The 22,985-nt window shown below is 30.8% G+C and overlaps 1 protein-coding gene across 1 annotated transcript in view; it reads right to left on the bottom strand.

Annotated features, from left to right (window-relative positions):
• Nucleotides 1-22,985, bottom strand: part of LOC111040726 (nephrin-like) — a 155,111-nt gene that overhangs the window by 18,879 nt on the left and 113,247 nt on the right. The window contains exons 7-9 of the mRNA XM_022324738.1: nucleotides 10,842-10,972; nucleotides 9,067-9,226; nucleotides 2,172-2,468 (exon numbers count right to left, since the gene is read on the bottom strand). Of these exons, the coding sequence (XP_022180430.1) occupies nucleotides 2,172-2,468; nucleotides 9,067-9,226; nucleotides 10,842-10,972 (588 nt within the window). The remainder of the gene's footprint in view (nucleotides 1-2,171; nucleotides 2,469-9,066; nucleotides 9,227-10,841; nucleotides 10,973-22,985) is intronic.

Here is a 22,985-nt window from a genome sequence, read left to right as displayed (position 1 = left end):
GAGGGTTAAATGTTTTTAATTTTTAACGGTAACCCAAACCGTTCGTCGTCGGCAGACTGTTTTAGTCGCAAACTTTTAATTCGATTATAAATCTGAAGGTTGTGAAATGGTTTTAGCTAGAATAGCTATGTGGGTGTGTGAGTGTGTATGTGTATAGACGTATTTATACAAGGCGACAGTAATATATGGTGGATTAAGCTGCGGAAGTACCTACTATAGTATTTATATATATATATTATATAATAGGATATTTATAGATACTTTTAAAGAATCGGTTTTTCGGTGAATAATTTAGAGGCTTGTTGTCCCGCCTGTATTTTTACGCACACTTGGCCATTAACTTACAACTGCAGCCACGCAAGATGATAATAACAATAATAAAGAAAAACTTCTTAAGTTCAAAGCCCAGGATAACTACTTTCGGGATAACCTCAGGGGTATTGGGCACGTATTATTTTATATAATGCACCGATAATTTCGGTCTTCGGTCGCCCAGCCAAACTTGTATACTTACTAAGCTACGAGACGGTTGTCGAACCGTGGCAATGGGATTTGTGTGGTTCATTTCCGTATAATAAGTGCAAATTTTTTTTTCTTCTGAAATCTCACGGTAAATTCTGTTTTTATTTTTGCACCTCCCTTCCTCGGCTATCTTTCGCCCACTCATAATCTCGCCACTTTTAGTTATCTCACTGCAGTCCGCGGGTTCCGCTAAGAGAAACGGACTCGGCGGCGCATGACGTTATGCCGAAAGTTAAACGCCAAGTTCGGTGAGTGGCGCTCACAAAAGGTCCTGGCTGTTCTGGTTTTGTTCGTGGGGCCCGGATGTCGGTCGCCGGGTTCTCCGGAAACGCCATTATGTAATATTATTATTGTGAAAACTTCCACTTGGTCTACGCGATGTGGTTTCTATTACATACTTCCGCAGAGGCAATGTCGAAAAGTTTGTTCTGGAGAAGAATAATCGTGAAGAGCACGGCACGTCATTTCTGGAGTAGTTTGGTCATAAACTTTTTAAACACTATATTAGGTGTGCGACCAGTATGAGAGTTGAAATAAACTCCTGATTGTTGATGGTGATGCTGCTAATGGTTGGGGGAAGAATTTACCATCCCAGTACGCAACCAGATCATGGAAAGCTTTGAGTGAGTTTTTATTATAATATGTGGACACGAATATCACTGTATGATAAAGGTAAACTGAGGAAATGAACTGGAGATGAATTTAGACACGAATACACTTTCTATGTGAAATTCTTGAATTAATAATCTTAAATTGGTTCATTTTTGAATAGTCCGCTGCGATAGAACAAAAATATATCATTCACTGTGGTAAACGATACCGGGATAGAAGCAAATCATTTACAAACTTCTAATGGTGACCGAAAATTGCCAACTGTATAAAAAATATATTTAATGTAATTTACTAATATGTTATTGCTTAAAATTATGGAGTACATAGACTACTGTGGTCGTTTATTTTACATTGTTTTTCTATCAAACTGAATCACTTGCGATCGATTTAGTTTTTCAGTCGTGTAACGCAATGGATGGTAGTTATAGTCTGAAGTAGACGCGTGATATTATTACAATATTATATTTTATACGAATAATCTGTGATACATTAGGTCGTTATGCTGTTGAAGTGTATAATATACCTTTTGATTTATTCCCCGTGCGACACGCTTATTTAAAGTTTTAACATTTATAACTAATATTTTTAAGCGTGGTATTTCGAAATATATCATGTTACACATTGCACACGGTTTGACCTTAGTACGTGTATACTGTACATATATTATACACATAAAGACATAAAAAACTCCGTCATTACGTATTCGTTAAAAATTTCGGATAGTTTGAAAATTTTAACGATTTTTATGAGAATGAAAAGCACGCCAAATGGGATACAGTGACGTAAATATAAACGAAATATTTGTAAGAATCAAACAACGTCACACAAAGCTTTACATAAAATTACTCATGGTCGTCGGTGGGGGATTTGTACTTTGGAGTACACACATGGATCTCGGAGGATTAATGTCCTCCTCTGTGGCGATATCGTTCGACATGATATTATTATTATCGACGTTTCGAAAAATATAGTATTAGGTATCTGTGAAGTATCTTCGTTGTATATTATAATTATTTATTATACCTAAAAACACTTACCGGCAGCTATCACCTGGTACACGCACGGTACTGTCTGTTTGCCGAACTCGTTGCTCGCCCAACACATGAGTGTCCCGTAATCGAGTGGCGTCAATGGCGTGTACGCGGCAGTGCTCCGAGGTCCCTCCTCAGTGTAACGATCACGGTCTAAGTTGACGGTTTCCCGAGAGTTGTTGAAACGCCAAGTGTACCGCACGTTGTCCGACGGGTTAGCCTCCACTTCGCACAGCACTTTGGCAGCTTCGCGTCTGCCCACCCCTTGAACTGTCTCCTGGCCGGGTCGACATACTGGGGCGACTGAAACATTAATAAATATGAAATAAACACGAAAACAGTGATGCCTTTTCATATATTTACGTGCACAATAAGATATTAAGTCTGAATTATTGTGGTTTGAAACTATGGCAAATTATGCATAGGACTATCCAGAAAAAAATTTAAATACTTTTCAGAATAGATTATTTAATGTTTTTTTAAAGTGAAACGTACATTTCAATATTTGTAAATTTGAGTTAGAAGAAAAACTAATGAAATAAAAAAAATTATTCGAATTTACTTAGTTATGAATTTTTGAATGAATTTATACCATAAACCCAACTGTACAACAGGACTTTGCCTGTGATAAAATAAACAAATCAAAAATATGACACTCTATTATTGCAGGTGTATCTCGGTTTTAGTGTTGCTCAGTTCACTGTAAATCGGTGTCGGTATACCTTGCTTTGAGAACTTACTTCGACTTAGATGGGCAATTCACCCGTGGCTGTTCGGATAATATATATGTAGTACTTGGTATATTTTTGAACGTGGTTCAAACTACATATCTTAGAACTTGACATTTTCTAACGAAATTGCTCATTAAGTAAGCTACACGCATACATTACTAGATAAAAGTCTATTATATTATATAGAATATATAAAAGTAGGTGTCTATTATTTCTGAACCGATGAAAAATAATAATCGAAATCCAAGCAGGTGTATGGTTGCACACGAATTTGAATTTTATTGCTGGTAAATTGAGAATTATGTGTTCGTTACCTACCAGTGTTCGAATACCGAGAAAAGTATAATTTGGAATACGTATTTTATTCGAACACTTCTGCTCGAATTAATTCAAACAACTTGAGTACATTGTATCAGATATATTTTCAAGTAGTATTAGGACGAAGACGTATTGCCACTACATTGGTGAAAGCAGTAACAACAGCAGTGACGTCGATGGCGGTGACAAACACGAGTGACAAACGAACCGGGTTGGGTCAACCTTTGTTTATTAATTGCCGGATCCGTCCGTTTTCACCCGTTACTCCGAAACTTCACCACAGCAGTTTACCCAAAATCGTAATTATTGGAACAACGAGTGCCTGTGTAGAGGTTCGCAGAGATGTTCACTGAAGTTGGATGAAAAGGGTTAGGTAAGGTTCAAATTGAAAGATGTTCAATGACCGAAAAAACCGTTGAATTATTTGACTACGAATAATATTATAATTTCGGATTTTAATACGGCCGCAGTATATTATTTTCAAAAATCAAGAAGTTAGTAATATCATTTCATTCGCATTTTTTTTTTTTCATAGGTTTTGTTACAAATCAATGAGTGTAAATTTAAATTACAATTTAATTTGTACTGGTTTTTGAAACTACCTACTATTATAAACAGTTCATAAATTAAGATATTATGATGATTCTTAACACATTAATTCATTTATAGTAGATTTTTATTTTATGTATTAAACGAATTATCTACTTGAATTGAACAAAATATGGTTTTATTATACTTTAATTATTTGTATTGATTGTTTATATTATAGTTTAATTTATTACTAAAAATAGTTTTGATTTAAAATAGAATAATTTTTTTTTTAAATTTTTGATTTTTCATACTTTTGTATTATCATGAGCTTAAATCATTTATTTTTATTTTTTATTTTCTGAAATTTATTTAAGAAAACTTATTATTTTCATAAAATAATATTGTTTTAAAATTTGTTTGTTTAGAGTGCTGGGATTCCATGGAAATACATGTTTTTTTTTTAATTTTCCGGAATTTTATCCCTAGTTAAAAATAGCTTTACATAAAACGATTTTTCTTATGTATTATAATAAATTGAATTCCAATTACAATACAGAGCCCTTCCCATGAAAATTACTAAATACGCCACTGTAAGTCAATATTATAATCACATATTTGATTTGTTCTTTAACGTTTCGTGTTGTTTCTATGTTCTATAGTTTTAGTTTAATCTGACAGTGAAGAGTACGTGTATAATGTTACGACATAACTACATAAGGGCATAAGTGCTATTGTTCGGTGGTCTGACTGATGGGTGGGCGAGTAGGGAACTAAGGAATATAGTATACAACCACTCTCTCATATTTGTATGCTATTATATGAAACATATTTATATATTCTACAGACAGACATGTACTTGTATCCAAGAAACTAGGTAGTAGTTAAGTATTCGGAGAAAAATATTTAAAAATATTACAATACACATTAAATTGCCTCAGTGCCCTTCAATAAGTATTACTTAATACATATAATATAGTATCTCATATCCAACAGGGCATTTTTGACAACTTGCAAAACCCCACAAAGTACAAATTATTTGCTGATGACTGCAATATGACTATACTGAGGTGGAGATAATATCAATATCACCGTAAAATTACTTCAAATCACCATGAAATCCTTGCTATACATTCAAGTAGAGTCCTCACCCTCCACAAACTTTATATTATCGCTAACTAAATTAATCCAACTGCATAATTTTAAATTACAAAAAGTCAATCTACTTAATTACTTGCATACATAATATATTTTTCAAAACCATCGTATAACATTAATTATTATATTTTACATGATTAATATAAACCGAACACGACAAAACAGAGCCTTACAGATACTGAATTTCAAACATAAATATCGCCCATTACTAGATTATATTACAATGATTCAATGTATAGTGAAAATAAACGTTGGCGAAAAACTTAGACCGAAAAAATTTTTAAATATGAATCGATAAACAATAGTCCATTCATAGTGTTTTTATTACTATTCGGAAATCTAGGATCAGCGATAACTTTAAATGTCGTCGTAGTTAAATAGATGTTTTTTTAAACCATCGTTTCCTTTTTTTCAGTTAGACGTCGACTTTTTGCTAAGTATTATTCACCCTTTAAAAACTTTGTACGAGAAAACTTTTGAATGAGCAATCGAATTAGGTTATAAAACGATCGTAAAACGAACGGAGAACTTAACGGTTGAGCTCTTTTTGTACTCCACGCGTTCCCGAAATGGGAAATACATTACATTACTTTCTACGGGACAATCGGTACGGCTCGTAAAGTGTGAGCTGAGAGGTAAAAAACAATAGTATATAAATAAGTACATAATATTTTTTGTATTGTGTTTATGAATAATATTACTCGCCGCGGGAAAAGTCCGTTAACGAAATATTAACAACTAACGTACTTTTATCTGAGGTTTTTTTTTTATCACGTGGAGCGTGTACGGACGCCGAACAGCTGTTCGCTTGTCTCCGACAAAGGATTAAGGCTGCAAAAAAGTTTTCTTGATATTATTCATGCACTTAAGAATTTTTGAAACATCTACATCATTAGTCATTCCCTCGTGATAACGTCGAGTTTAATGCAAAATATAATAATAGCACCATAATCAATACAAAGACATACATAATATATTAATTGCGACGTGTTTTGTTTTTAAGTTTCTGTACAATAGGAGAAAGATCATTCAATCTGGTGATTATTTTTAAATAATCTGTGCGTGTTTTGTTTAACGATACCGAAATATCGTTTGCTCATCCAACTGTAACATATGATACTCGGTGACACCGAATCTCCGAAAGCTGGTTTGGCGACTTTAATGTTGAAACGAAATTAAAAATTTGTATTCTTTCAGTTTTAAACACGAGTTTCATACATTTTAGGTTTTCCGAATAAAAAGTACTTTGAAAGTTAAAAACAGAAAATATTCATTTTATACGATCAACTTGGTGGAGATCGTAATTCGTAATTCGTAATTGTTTGGAGAGCCTTTAACATAAATTGTGAGGAAATTTAAAGGTCGTTTTTAACATTGTCTGAGTACACTTTCTACCTGTTATTTAAGAAACAATGCTTAGTACTGAAAAGTTTTTATATTCGAGTCAATTAGAAAAAAATTTAAATATTTCAGGTTTGAAAATACGAAATAGTTTAAAAGCATAGTTCAATTATGCAACTTCAATAGTTTAAAATGGAAAATACAAAAGTGCCCAGCAATAAGCTTAGACAACATAATATAATTGTCATCACATTTTGAAGAAATTATGTGTATTACATTGGAAATACTCACTAGATTTGTGAACAGTTTACCCGAAAATAGTCGTATTTATCATTACGTCACGATGTACATGTGCTTATTTTTTTTCAGATTTCTTTAGATATAAAAACTTTCTAAAAAGTAAAGTATAATTTTAAAAAAAATAACCACTTTCGAGTGAATTTTGTAATAGTTTACAGTCCATATGACTTGGGAGTTATGAGTAGTGTATATAGTTTTATGAACATTTTATTACTAGGAAATCGTTTTTAGAAAAAAAAAACAGTAAAAAATATAAGCGAAGGGTACCTAAAAGTTTGATATAACACCAATAGCTCCTCGGCTCTGCTCCTAGTCCAAAAATAAAAGTTTATTTCTATTAACACAGTAAAGTCTATCCAAAGTAGACTACTTAAAATAAAAATCATGTCGTAAACGACTTATATTTTTCATCGTGAACCTTAAAATACATAAAATAGTGAATAAGACCGTAACATTCCCAAAACGAGAAAACTAAACGATGATTTTAGTCCCGGTGTCAAAATAATATATTATGTTATAGAGTTGAAAAATTAATAACAGTTGAAAAACGAGTCAAAAATTAGACGAACTCGCATGTTAACACCGTAATAATGGCTATAAAATATGTAACTGCTTATAATCAGACGTGAATCTCATTGATGTATAGTTTAAGATAATAGTTCGTCCACTGAATTGGCGATGTCACGAAATCAGTTAAAATGAAAATCAGACGTACTCTGGGTCGGAATTAGTATTTCGAAAGTTGCGAAACACTTGAAAGGATTAGGGGGTCAGGGAGAGCGAATAGGTAAGAAATGAATGCGTTGTATAACAGCTAAATGTGCAATATAAACTGAATTTTATATGATTAAAAACAACATCGATATAGCGACAACCGGTACGATGACGAGTAAAAGATGATCATGGCCGGTTTATCTTGGTATGGTTGCGATTCTGGCGTTTAGGTTATTGCACGATCGCCTAACGCCAAGACTCGTCAAAGTGCCACGTATTAAGTATAATCAAGTAAGTATCAAATAGCACCCGTTGGGATATTGGATTTGGGTGGGAGGGGGGATACGACATCAACGTCACACACACACATCGGTTGAACGCGCATAGGCGGCCAAAGTCGTACGGCGAACGATACGATTAGAGCAGAGGTTTTCTCGCAATTATTATTCCGAATTATACCCAACGAAAACCACAATTTTAAAAATGACGATCGTAGACAACGACTTGTAGTTAACAGAGACGAAAAATGAGGTCGAGCTGGTGGCTTGACTCGTGCTCGGCCAGATATGTGTGGTCTATTGAAGATGATATATAAGATAATAAGATATATATTATATTGTGTAGCAGAGGCGTACCTAGGACAACAATTCGGGATAGGCCCGGTTACTAGAAAAATCTGTAGAATATACACGTTATTTCTTGAAGAAACTAACTGAACTAATATTTATCTGATAATAATAATTGGACCATTGAAATAAGAAAATTGCATGGATTACAGTTCTAAGACATAGGCACAAGACACATACAAAACGAAAACGTTCACTCACAGACTCGCTTGACTCACGAACCAGGCGTGACCGATGGAACGGGCAACGACAGTCGTATTATTATTGATTTGAAAATATTTGATATACATTTATTTTTATTTTTATGCGTGGATGCATGTTTTACCTAGAAGTGCTTGATTAGTTTCACGTTTATTTATTTTATTTGCAGATATTATATGACTGTACACGGCACAAAATATGATCGATACATGACCCCGGTTGTACCCAGATGTGTTCACATATTTTGGCACTCAGTTTTAAAATATGCTCGATGTGTTAATACAAAAAATTAATATACGAAGTCTTGTTGTTCTTAAATTATTTTAAATATCTGTTTAAAAATTCACATTTTGGGTATATTATATAAGGGTTCAAAATCAGGGTAGGCCTGATCTACCCACTGGGCACGCCTCTTTCGCGAAGGAGCACGGTACAAGTATGACGCACATGATGCGATTCTCTTTGAACAATATCTTAAAACCGCTGCTTTACAAAATATCGAGCAAACGAACCGTTAGACGCTCATTAATATACGCATACCGTCGTTGTCTGATTTCCGTATAAGTCTTAATTTGATATAAATTAATAGTGTGAGACAAGCAGTCGTGTGAAGTGTTGCTGCAACGAGAGCTCTTCTTCAGTATTGCTTGACAGGTCCCAACCGAACTCGATGCCAACGAATCGATTAGACTAAATTGTCGGCTGATACTAATAATATACAAATACTGGGTATCTAATATTATGAATTGTTTGATTATCTCGCATACATTTTAAACTTTCATCAAAATCCAAAACAGATGATATCCTTTTTTTAAATATAATTTTTAAATTTAATTTATAAGCCTCTATATTACATAGTATATAGTGCGACTGAAAACTGAGAATCAAACCATTTAAAGACTGCGATTCAAAACGTACTCGGGTTACAGAGGTAACCATACAGTACCTATGTTATAATATTATCGTGTTATCGTTCATACTCACATTTAATGTCCAATGGCACTGAATTGCTTTCACCGTCGCCCTCCTGATTGCTACCGACGCACGTGTAAATGCCGGCGCGGCTCCGGGAAACCTTTTGCAAGACCAAACTCTGATTGCTGACAATCGTGCCGGCGGCCGGGTTGTTGTTCAGCAGTTTTCCCTGTGTGTACCAAACACGATTGTAAGTATGATAATATATAGATTAATATACTTTTAATATACATTGAAATTAAAACGTTTGGTTGCCGACCAAACCTGTTCGGTTCTATGCATGCGATGTGTTTAGGAAACGCCCGTGTCCTACTGGATATCAATAATACAGTAAATTCCTCTTAATGAGCTCACTGGTCAATATAATTTATCGTTTATTTAAATAATAAAAGAAATAGGTGGGTAAGTAAATATTATCGTAACGGCAGTAAAACTTCCATACTACCACTACGAAATCTCAAGGGGAACAAAAAGAAAAAAGTCGAATTACAGAGTATTTCATTAAATATAAGTTATAACAAAATAAATTTGGTTAAAATTTGAATTTTTTCTCAAAAATATGGAAGTTTGCTACATGGTAGTTTCATTTTAATACTACTGAGAAATCGACTTAGGTATTATTAGAGCTACTGTGCAGCGGATAAGTTATATTATTTTCATAGATTTTAATATAATCATGATAAGATCTGATTGTAATAATATTATAATAACATAATAACTGTTGTGAAATTTCACACATTTTTTAGTTATTCTTTATTGTTGCAGGTGCCACGATTAGTAATAATATAGCATCAAATAAAAGCTACTCTTTACATTTTAAGTTTTTTGTTTTCATACTGATATTGAAAATAAAGTATGAAAATATAATATGTTGAAATTCAACCAACTGTTTTCAGTTTTTTTTCTTGTTCTATATTTTTGTTCTAATGATTTTCTAATATGTATATAAGTTTTATTGATATCAAATTTGTATATATTTTATGTTTGAAATAATGAATAGTAAATAGTTAAATATACATGATTTATATACTCAATCAAACCGCATCATGTGACCTGTTGTAGATACCAGCAATGTAATCACGTTAAATGAAACTCACTTCATAATTTTCGTAGTGGTATTTATATCAAGAGAACATATTATAACTATCTCCATACGATTGAATAAAATATTATTAACAATCATGATTGTTATGGTTTGTTTACTTTGCATCAATATTCAAACTATAAATATGCATAAATATACAGTACACATTACCTTGCAGTATTATATATTTTTGTATGTGTCTAGAAAGTTAAAATACCTTCAATTTAAGTATTTGTATCTCCGATACATAAATCTAGTATGCGATGAATGATGATTTTAAATATTAACTGTTGTTTTATATTGTTATATGTAATTTATTGTCACAAAAACTAGCATTCGACGTTTTCGAATTTAATAATTCTTACAACTAGACATGCTTTCTTTACATCATAACATGTTGGATATTTGAGTGTGATATATTTACTGTTCTATTTCTATTTAAAGTAAAACATTGGTGATAGTATTATATATATATTTTTTGAAAAATGAAAAAAAAATATCGAAATATTGAATATGAAAACCCATCGACAAAAAATAACGATGCGGTTAAATATATTTATAAAGATATAATTCATAGATAATACAGATATTGATAGTAGGTACTTAATTTAAAAAAAATATATAGCTTTATTATATAGTATTATTAGTATGTACTATTATTTTTATTATGACAATTTAAATACCACACCAATTTACTTACATTGTGTCTCCAAGTCACTCTGTACACCCATGGGTTGGATTTGATGTTACATTCAAAATATACGTCCATGCCTTCTTGTATAGCGCTGCCGTTGATGTTACTGCCAAGTTCAAGGTTAACAACAGGTACGTCTAAAGAAAGAAAAACTAATTTTAAAACGGCACTCTGGTTATGCAATATAATAGCAGTAAATCAGCAAATGACTTGTTTTTTGTGGTATTCCGCCGCCATTATCTTTCCAAACCATAAGTTTAAAAAAACCATAGAAATTTTGTTGTTTCGAAAACATTATTATACAACAGAGTTCATACTTCATATTATTATAATATAGGTACTATGAATTAATCATTCACTCAATTGTTTGTTTTCCTGCGTATTCTCAGTGTATCTATTTAGTACATACCTCATGTTGTTTTGTAGAGTTTAAACCAAATTAAAGTCTAACCATTTTTATCAAAAAAATAAATAAAAGCTTAAATAAATTAAATATATGTTGATATCATTTTTTCCTTGTAAAATCTATCGACCATGTAATTTATAGACGGCGAAACCTTTGAAATGAATCAGGCTATAGCTACAGCAGTTTGAATAATTGAAATAGTTTTCGTAATAGATAGTTTTTTTTACAAAGTCCTACATTTTTCTTTTTAATTTCAATATTTGTATTCCACCCAAAATTTAATCTCGAGCGGAACGACGGAGCTATCAATGTTTATTAATGTTGTTTACTTCAAAGTTCACATTTTGAATCTGTAAACCTACTTTTGTTGAAACATTAACCGATCTTGATTAAATATTTGCTACTTAGTTATTTATTTAAAAATATTTTTCTTTTATTCCAAAAAGCAGATACTGTAGATTTGGAAAGATAAAGTGCTCTCCATTTCGAAATATTATCGTTTGTATTTGAATAAACTAATAAAAAATATTTAATTGTAATTCATAATACTGTTTTTTTAAAAAATGTATTGTTTATCATTAAATTGATTATTACTTTTGACGTTAAAAGCTTATACTATTTTTATTTAGATTGAATGGAAATAAAATTTTAACGATGCAACTTCTTAAATTATGAAAATAATTTAAAAAGTACCTAGATATATAGCTTATTGTCTTTATTAAAATCTGTAATAAAAGACAAACGTTGAAAAAGCTTATGAATATTAAAATAAATAAACCATAAAATAATTAATATCTTAATAGTATTCATGATTTAATGACAATTTGTATTAAGTAGTATTTGAGTTAGATTTTCCAAAATGATATTAAAAATTTAAAACGTAAATGCAAAGTGTTAAGGTTTGAAAATATTACATGCATTTGAATATAATGAAAATGTAAACATTTTTAATTATTAAGTTGTTAATGTTTATAAGTTATCAGACTGTTTGTGTTAACATAACAGTATAAGGATTTCGTCATCTAGAACATAACCTTAATTTATAATATTGATGAAAAATTGTGGTTGTATTTTGGTCGACGAGTACCTACCTACCTAGCTACTTACCTACATTCCTATTATAATTTGCGACGACAACGAAAGAGTTTAAAAAACAGTACACGGAGGAAGCGCAAATCGAAAACGCCCGGAGTTGGTTGAAAATGCAACTGCAAGTGTACACTACAATAATAATATAATATGCAGTTAGTTTGCCTCGACACACTCTCTACTCATTATTTCGAAATTCACTCGTTCCTGTAAAATCCCAATGCAATATTCATACCCATTTTATATTTCAATGTTAATGCGTTAAATCAGCGAATGACAATATGCGTTCCTTTTTTAAACATTAAATAATAACAAAAGTGCACTTCTATGTATTAATAATATATAATATGATTTCGAACAACACTAGGTAGGGATGAAAACAAAACTTTTCATTGTGCAGCTGCCATTCTTTACATATTATGTCAGTCATGTCTCTCATTTCTTTATATTTTATGAAACCTCTTATATTGTTTTTTGCATGATATTTTATTAGGTTATAATATATACATTCATATAGACCTACTTTTCATATTATTAAGTATTTAATTGTAATCGATATTTTTCGTGATATGTTTTCCGCAAAAACAGAATTCAAGAGCCTTAGCATAACCACACAAAATGCCGCTATAATCACTCGTTTTCAACTTTTTCCAAATCGGATAAATTGATCGAGATTAACATAAAATATTGTAAGCGGGCAAAAATATAATGCGAAGAATTTAATTTCAATAGTAGGCGCCTGCGACGCACGTCAATACTAAGTGAAATTCTAAGTCGGATCGAACGAGCGAACAAATTAGTTGGCGTTACAAATTGTTGTCAGGTCATATAGCGGCGCAATATAATACCTAATACCCCGTTTTTAATTTATTCTCGACGAGTCTCTATTAAGACGACGGAAAATAAACGACTCGTCGACGTTCATAATATTATGTAATGTCTACATACGTGTGGGCACGTGAGGATTTAAAATATTCTCTCCGTACGAATGCTACAGAAGGAACTTAGCGGATATACATAATATATAGTCAATAGGACGACGACGACACATGTTCATTTCACTTTTCGTAATCAAAATATTATTTTCACGCGCACCACATATATGTATATGTGTGTGCGAGTGTGTATACACTATATACATATAATATGTGGGTAGGTGTGTGTGTGTATATTATAATGTGTGTGCCTCACCGCGCTACGTGACCGAATTCTCAAACTGCGAGTCGTTAATAAATACTTAAAACTCGGCGAAAATAACGTTTCTGCCGGAATGTTCGGTAAAGTTATTTATGCGTCGACGTTATTTCTACGGGGCGACATAATTATTTCCATCGGATCCCGCGTTCGTGGAGGGAAAAATGTAGTTTGGTATAAATTATATATAAAGAGAAAAGCGTGTGTTATTCGTATATTTTTCGGGTGCGATTCATCGCCGAAACGTATTATGCTTTCACTAGTTTTTTGAATATTATTTTACGGGCATATACTGCTGTAGTATAGAAGTGATATACTTGTCCATATAATTGGCAGGATAAGGCTTGTGAAAATATTTTATATGGTTTCAAAATCACTGCAGCACATAATATTATTACGATCAATTTATTGGAACTCCGTCCAGAACCCTGCACATATGACAGGTTTGAATATAGTATACTAAAGTTAATAATCATACAGGTTGCAATAACAATATACTGTCCCGGTCACTAAAATAAAACGATTTTAGATTTAAAAATCGGCCGAATTTAGTTATCAACCATACTTATTATTATTTCGATTTATCAGCAATGATTTTTATAAATAATTTGTTTTCATTCAATTTTTTTTCATCTATTATGACTGGCTAGATAATGTATATTTGGATGCATTTGGTAGGCAGTGCACTTTATCTCTATCATCAAATTATATTTGCTTGCAAGTTGCAATCGTATTTTACTATCATACATTTTAAAGAACCTCACATTCCATTTTTTTTTTTTTTTAATAATAATAATTATAATGTATATTTGAAAATGTAAAAATACTTTTTAACGATAATAATGTTTATTTTGAATAATGAAGGTTTAAATCATAATTAATAATATTTAACAATATATTTTAATAGGGTACTTATAGTTTTTATAAATCGACATCTTGTCTGTAATATTGGCAACCTTAATTTTGCGTGTTTCAATAAGTGTTTTTTTCACATCAAAGATTCGTTTAGTTTGTCCACATACTAATATGGTCAATATCATGGTCATCGTGCACAATAATCATGACTGGACAATAAAAATAATATTTTCCATCTCTGGCCACGACTAAGACCGGGAGGCATGCACAGTACCTGATTTCCATTTGCCCGAAACATATTGTTATTGTTGTATAAATGAATTCAAACGCTTTGAACATTTGAATCGTTATATTATCATGCAGATTACATAATGACAGATGTGTGATTTTTTTTTTATTAATTTTCCTGGAAAAACGTTTGAACACATCGGCGGGGAACAAGATGCGCGGGTCGGGCCCTACGAAAAAAACCAATAACAACGATTGTTGCACAACACCCTTCACCCCTTGCCGATACACTACGTCAATTCGCCCGAGAAAGGAATGCCGAGTTTTATTGGACGTATTGTCGATTTGGACGAAACAACAATTCAGCCGTATAACCATAATATTATAATCGCGACCGACTCATGACGGCACTGCACTGAACTCAGTAATGAGGATTGTTTTTAGAAGGATCGTCTGATTCGGTTCCCCCTCAAAATATCGCATGCATCAAAATATCCCCTGTTCAAAATATCCCCCGTTAAAAATATCCCCATTACAAATATCCTACGTTGAAAATATCCCCGTTACAAATATCTCCAGTAATAATATTATCTCTTAATTCATATTTATATTTTCTTATTTTTTAAAAATAATTTTATAAACTTTAGTTAAATTGTTTATTGTATTTGTACAATGTACCATATTATCTTAAAATTAACATTAATTTTTAGAGATCCATTAAAGGCGTGTTGTCACCCTTCAACGGCATTGTTTGTGTGAGACTTATCTTATCATTTTTATTATTTCAACAAAATACAGGTATTCTTATTACAAGTTCTAATAGTACCTGATTACGCAGCTTAATATAAAGATATCTAAAATTAGATAATCATAAATGATTATTATATTGAATTCTACTGATATACATTATATACTATGATATACATAATGTGTGTATGTTAGTATGATCAACGTAGTTTACGTGAAGTTAAACAGTGGTTCTAATTTGTAATTTTAAACAAAATTAAGGGATAATATTATTGGGGATATTTTGTACATTGGATATTTTTAGTTGGGATATTTGAAACGGGGATGTTTTTAACGGGGGATATTTTGAACAAGAGATATTTTGAAGGTGCACCGTCTGATTCAGATTATTTTTTGTAATCGCTTTATTTAAGTAGAGAAAAAATATAGTTTTTCCTTCCCTTCTTTTAAGTCATAAATCATTGACTATTACAACAAATTATTTTCATTTTTTTAAGTTCTATGCACATATTTTGATATTATTTTTTATTTCTGTGTTTTTTAAATGTAATTAAAAATTGTATAACATAGTATTATAATACAGGTGCACTAAAAGTTTGAATCGTTATAATATGATTAGTAGGTACATACCAACTTGATATATTTTCGGTAACTTATTCTACAAAACGTATACGACTGCTATATTATAATTAGCATTGTTAAGTACTCGAATACTCGTATTTAAATATTTTTTAGTATTTAAAATTCTCTTCAAATACTTTTTGACAAGTGCATTTTAAATACTTTCAAAATACTTCTTCTTTGTATTCCAGAATACTGAATATTTTTTTTCTCTTTACTATCGTATTTCAACAAACAATATTTTTGTTTCATATATAAGAATTTTAAAATAATATTTTATAACTCTTCTAAGAATTTTTAAGGTTTTATTAAAGACGCAGATGACATGGTACCCTAAATGCTTATCTACCTTTAATATGAAGATATATTAGGTATGTAATATCTTCAATTTTATTGTTCGACCAATTAAATAATGTATTTAATAATTATTTAATTTAAATATCCATGAATTATTCTAAGTATACATTTGTGATCAAGGTACAAACATTTTCAATACTACAAAAAAGTAGGTATTACATAAAGTATAAATACTTTAGAAATATATTATTCGAATGCTTATTTCAAATACAAATAACACCAAGTATTTAATACGTATTCTCAATGCATTTGAAAAGTATTATTAATAATACTGATTGTAATGTTTATATGTACAGATTTATTATTGGTAAATTATGCTGACCATTTAAAATGGACTTTACAGAAGCTATTGCAGCTATAATATAATATTATTGTTTGTATCCTTCATATATCAGCGAAAGATCAAAGTAATTTTTGGCAACCTTTAGGGTCACGGAACAATGAAATAATCACATACACAGCTAAATCACTATTCTGGAAATATATATTCATTTTTTAATCATTTCAATGTACAGCTGTATGGTTATTAGTAGTTTTTCATTTATTATTTTTGCATTTCACGTTAATTTTCGATATATCTAAATCAGTTTTTATTATTAAAATCATAACTGCTATGAGTAACCGTTAATGGCTCAAGTGATAAATGCGTAAGTTATTGGTTTTGATAAAATATAAGGGCTGTAAAAAAAAATTACAAAAATCGTTTTCTCTTTTTATTTGAAATTAATGGTAAACGATTATAAGCACAAATATCAAGAACGACGTATTTTCGTTCGATCTGTTTAAAAATATAACAAAAATATATCGGCCATAATGATCGAATGAATTAATTGCAGCCGTTGTGGAAAAAATGTTTCGGCTTACCCACAGCTATTTAACATATTATTATTTTTGTGTTTATATTATACTACACAACCGAGTAAATTAGGACAATTTTATAGAACCAACTGTAATATAGGTACCCTGCTCTATTTTATATTATTGTCGTTCAATAGATATACATCAAAAGTATAGTTCTAATGGATACCACCAGGAAAGCAAACTTTGAATTTTAAAAAGAACTGAAGTGCTACTACTGTGTTTGTGTTATTTGTATTATCTTAAAAATCATTATAAATTAGTAAATTGAATTAAACGAGTGTGCTATGTTCGATATTAAAATGTATTATAATATTGAGCCATAATGGTATTGACTGATTAGCATTGTTCATTCAATTCCTAATCGATCGATTGAATTCATATTTTATAAATAGGTTTTTTTTCATGAAAATTCAATGAAAAGTTTACACAGTCGTACAATTTAGATATTTGGCTTGAGACGAGCACTTTTTTCATGAAAATTATCTTTATAAAAATAAATAATTGATTTTATCAAAACAACATAGTCTAGGCACAAAATAATATACAGATATTTGATATTATAAATTAATTGACACATACACATTTCATGTTTCTTTAATATGCGTCCCGATCAAGGTATATGGTGAGAAGAATTCAAAGGGTCTGGTGCAATGTTGAATGTACATCCAGAAATGTTAAGTCATTGACCATATTGTTAAATAAATACGTTAGTTTAAACTTTTAATCGAAAATTGATTAAACTCGTTGTTTATATAATGATTCTAACGTGTCGATGCCGGTAGCAACAGAATAAAATATATATCAATTAAATGTTATATGGTTAAGTGTTTAAGGTAAATAAAATTGGTTTGGTTTCACTGAGTTAGTGAACCGATAAAATAAACACATCGCTGCTATAAGATCAGCCGGTTATTGCTATAATATGTTCACTAAAAATTTATAAAACAATTTAAGAAACGATGTGTGGTGTGGTTTTAGGAGACCAATGTATGTTATTCTGATCGGTAATTTATGATTGTTCTTTAACGTTATGTTTTGGAAATGGAAATTGTTTTCTTCTAGTGGATATTAAGATCAATTAAAATTTATTGACGTCTTGGTACACATCGTATATAGTTGAGACTATTCGTACCTACAACTGCCATACAATAATAATATAACACGAACTCCTGACAACGCGAGTAAGCGGAATAATATTTTACAAAATAAATATAGTGTTTGTCTGTATATATGCTTCGACGTGTTTATTCGTTTGTTTATTCTTGTTTTTCTTTGATGGAAAATGATAAAAAAATAAAACAGAAAACAAACACTCTCATCACAAACTTAATACTAATGTAAAAAAACATTTCAAGTCAACATGTCTTCGACATACGTTTTTATTCCACACATCGTTTCTTTTGTCAGTTCACATGACGTTGAAATTTTATATTCGTTGGGCAATACTCTGTATTGAGATAGTTTTGGATGTTTAATAGGGGCAAACAGTATAATACATTTCTACACATGCACCTACATTTCACAAATCGATAAAATTACCAGAATAATAAGTAGGTAGCCAGACAAAGATGAAATGCGGTCGCATTTTTAAAATTTTTTTCTGAAAATAGGAAAAAAATGATGCATGATATAAAGTCTTTTAATTATGATAAATATTATATTTAATTATTATATGTCATACTATTTGAATTTTATTTCGAAAGGAAGTCTCAAAACAATAAAATAAAATAGAAAATATTTATATAGATAGTAGCTGGTATCGAAACCTGTCTCGTTTCATATGACTCTTAACATTTTGTACTTAGTTGTGGTATATGATTTGAATTCTATAATAAACAATCACTTCTGAAAAACGATATGAGCTGATGGAAATTAGTAAAGTGCTTTATAAGTGGCCCTTGGAAACTTGATGTTGCATTTAAGCTAAGATGGTTAATCCTTCCCGACTTAAGAAACAAGGGACCAAATCATTGACAGTGTAATCGAGTTAAATAAATAACGCTATACGATGATTAAAATCCGTTTAATTTAAACATACATGAACAACAATATTTTCGTATTGTTTTTAAGTCATTGTATAACCTTATAGCTGTAAATAAATACCTAGTGAAGTATTTCAAATCAAAAATTTTACCCAACTTAACACTTAACACATTATTTATTATTTGGGGCAGTTTCAATACCAGACAAAACTTAAAAATGAATCCGTCAATTATTTATTGATTCATGTGAAACGTACAAGTTATGACGTGAATTTAATTTCACGCCCTCGAATCATGGATTTCTACATTAAAATAAAGAATTTTCATTCAATATGTTCGATTAAGATATTATTATTGCGGTTGAATATTTTGAGATTGATAATCGATGGTTTTAGACACGTGTATAAAATATATGTCCTCAGTTTTTCATTTAAATTTAAATTAACCTAATGCTTTTAATTCGTTAAGTAGAGACACGTTAATGTTGTAACCGATATCATGAGCTCCTTAAACACAAGTGGTAATGGTTTTTAAGAATTTGATAGGTACGTAAAAAAAGCAAAAATTAAAATCGAATTTCGAAAGTGTCTTTTCTCAACTAGGTACCAAAAATGCATTTTGTTAGACGGGCTCTGACTTAATATTATAGTGTGACAGTGTTATCGAAAGTTGTTAAAGCGCGACTCTACTATACCTAGCTGTTTCGGAGCTATATATAAGTTTAGCGCGAAAGATAATCTAACGACGTTATAACTGTTTTTAGAACATATGGCGAATACGGCAGCAATGATAACGTAATCATTGGAAGTCCCGGGGTGTTCCATTTGGAAACTTATGAGTTCCATTGAGGATAGACACTTTTGTTGCAAAAGTTACGCGTCTCTCCTGTCCCCTTTCTGCAGCGCGTCTCTCCCTCTCTCCGTCACTCGTCCCGAAGTCGTCTTTCCGACTTTCCGCGCCCCCCTCCGTTCATAGTCGTCGATGTCTCTGCATACATATAATATATCGCATGTCTCAGGACCAACACCCCTCCGCGTACCGTTCGTCACGGTCGCCAAATCATTTGTTCGTCCGTGGAATTGTCGAAATAGTTATCACGCCGAAATAGTTACACGGAGAACGCGGATTCCACGCGTGACCTATATACCTACACACAGCCGGGGGAGGGGGGGGAGTTGATCAAATGCCTCGCCTCGCAGTCAGCCCACATGAAAATAATTCGCAGGTCCCCGTCTCGGTGCGTGGAGACCGAGGATGACTTACACTACACCGGGGTGGAGGTTAAATTGAGTGAAACCCTACCCACGACAATTGCACTGCAGTGTTGTATCATCGCGATTTTACCTTTGCGCATATATCATTGTGTAAGCAATCGTCCAAACAAGTCGGCGAATCATCGACAACAAACGTACAGGAAATCATCGTTGCAATATATATACATGATATAATCCAACTGAGTGATTTGTCAAGAACAACGAATCTCACACGATGACGATTAACGGTTCGATGATGAGACGATTGTCAAAACGTTCGTTTTGATCGTCATCGTTGTAGGACTAATATGAGTAGTAATGATCGTTACACTCGTTGCGTTTTCCAGTGCGCGTGTGTTATATTATAATTGTTTGTCGCGGACGAAATTAAAATTGTAATTTGCACGTATCGCTGTCCCTGTACAAATGTTTGAATTAAATTATCCACATAATAATAGCTTTGTAAAGCACTTTTAATGATAACGCGAATTGCACCATTATTGCAATTTAATCCCCATACAGCCACGGTCTCGTCGTTGTACATACTAGGAAAATGGTGGCACGGTATTTAAATATATTTATCCTATGAAAACAATTCAGTACGGTTAAGTTCGATATAGGGTTTGTTGAACATAATATTATACCGTGATACGAATATATAAGAAGTCAGTATTATTTGTAGTATTATTCTTCAAATTATTTAAATTATATTGTATAAGAGTAGTATACTGCATCATATTATAATAAATATTTAATACTTAAATGTGTAGTGTACAGAGTGATTCAGTAATCATATTTCCGCCATTTTTCTTCAATCATGCAGTTATCGAAAATCTGATTTTTACGATTAATAATTGTACTCAAAGACCATATTCTAAAACTTTTGAGATTTTTTTACTACTCAAGAAGTTCTATGTTTACTCCAACTTGATATGTTTTCAAAATAGAAACATAAATTTATGCAGTAGATTGTTTAGCGGATATTTTTTAGAAAATGTATACGGCGTATCATAATTTTGGTGTCATATAACTTTGTGTACTAAGAATACATTATTAATTATAAAATAAAATAAAATATAATATAATATAATACATTATCTATTAATGGATTTAAAAGATATGAGAACGGAGGTAATTTGAAAATTTTATCAAATAATATTATCTATTAATATTTATAATTAGTGAAAATGGTCAAATTACAATAAATACCAGATCAGATATTACATTAATTTTATATTTTATTATGCAACTATTATTAAAGACTATTATCCTTAGTATAGGCACCTAACATTTTAATATATGTAAAGCTACTCATGGTATCTACGTACTACACCTAAAAAAATATCCACTAAAGAATGTACAGTAAGAAAGAGAGGGTCTCATTAATTTAAAAAAAACACATGTTTGTTTAACAACTGTAAATTCCTTATACAAAAAAGTCTCAAAATATTAAAAAATATATTTGTTATAAGTATATTATTTTCAAATTCCAAAAATCTGAATTTGAATTAATTTATTATTAAAGGTAAATGAGAAAAATGTGGGTGAGTATGCTCGGTAAATCACCCTATATCGTTTAAAAACTGGCAAAGAAAGAAAAAATACTAACAGTATAAAAACTTCACAATTAATAATGATTTTTTTGTTGATGAATATCAAACGATTTTAGTTATAACGTATTTGTTTAGTACATAATATTTATTTGCATTCGTATCTTATTAGTTATTTAAATACTATTTTTTTAATGAAATATGAAAACACATATGATTCAACTAAATTAATATAAATCGTTAGAGAATTTGTATACTGAGAATGACTTGAAGTATGATTTCAATTATATTTCATATTCATTCACATAAATTCATTCTAAATTTCGTAGAACGTTCACGCATTCAGCTACATCATTATGATAAATGATTTGTAAAAAATTAAATGTTATTCCATGAAATCTTTATATGTAAACATTTAGAAAAATGCACAGTTCGGTAGTAATATTGATATTATCTACCCGTGTTCAAATAAAACATTTTAATCATAGATATTGAAATTAAAATATAAATACCATCATATTATTATAAACAGTAATTACTTACTAAATTATGTTTTCACTAGAATGCACACATTAAATCTGTTAAAATGATTTGTACAATTTCTCTTTAACTACCTATACATTTTAATAGTATTTAGCAATTAATACAATGACATTTTTAGCACTGTATTTGATAATTTATTAAATTTAATTATTACACAAATCGATGCAAATAATCACAAGGATGCTAAGGTCTAAGGATGAATAGCATCCTACTTTTTAATATAAGATTTGAATCCTGTGATTATCTCATATCATAATTAAAAAAATATTGGGTATGTACGACTACGAGGCAATATAGACTATCGTAATTATCCATTCTCACATCGAAAAATATATAATCATTGGTAATGGAACTATTTTAAATAACTATGATGAAACCAGGTGTACACTATACCTGCATTGTAATTACATTTCTAGTATAAATAATACTTATTAATGAATACAAATAATTTGTCTGCACACAAT

This window comes from Myzus persicae, unplaced genomic scaffold, assembly GCF_001856785.1.
Source record: "Myzus persicae strain clone G006 unplaced genomic scaffold, MPER_G0061.0, whole genome shotgun sequence".
In the NCBI taxonomy this organism is placed as follows: Eukaryota; Metazoa; Arthropoda; class Insecta; order Hemiptera; family Aphididae; genus Myzus; species Myzus persicae.
This window is presented reverse-complemented; position numbering and strand designations above follow the sequence as displayed.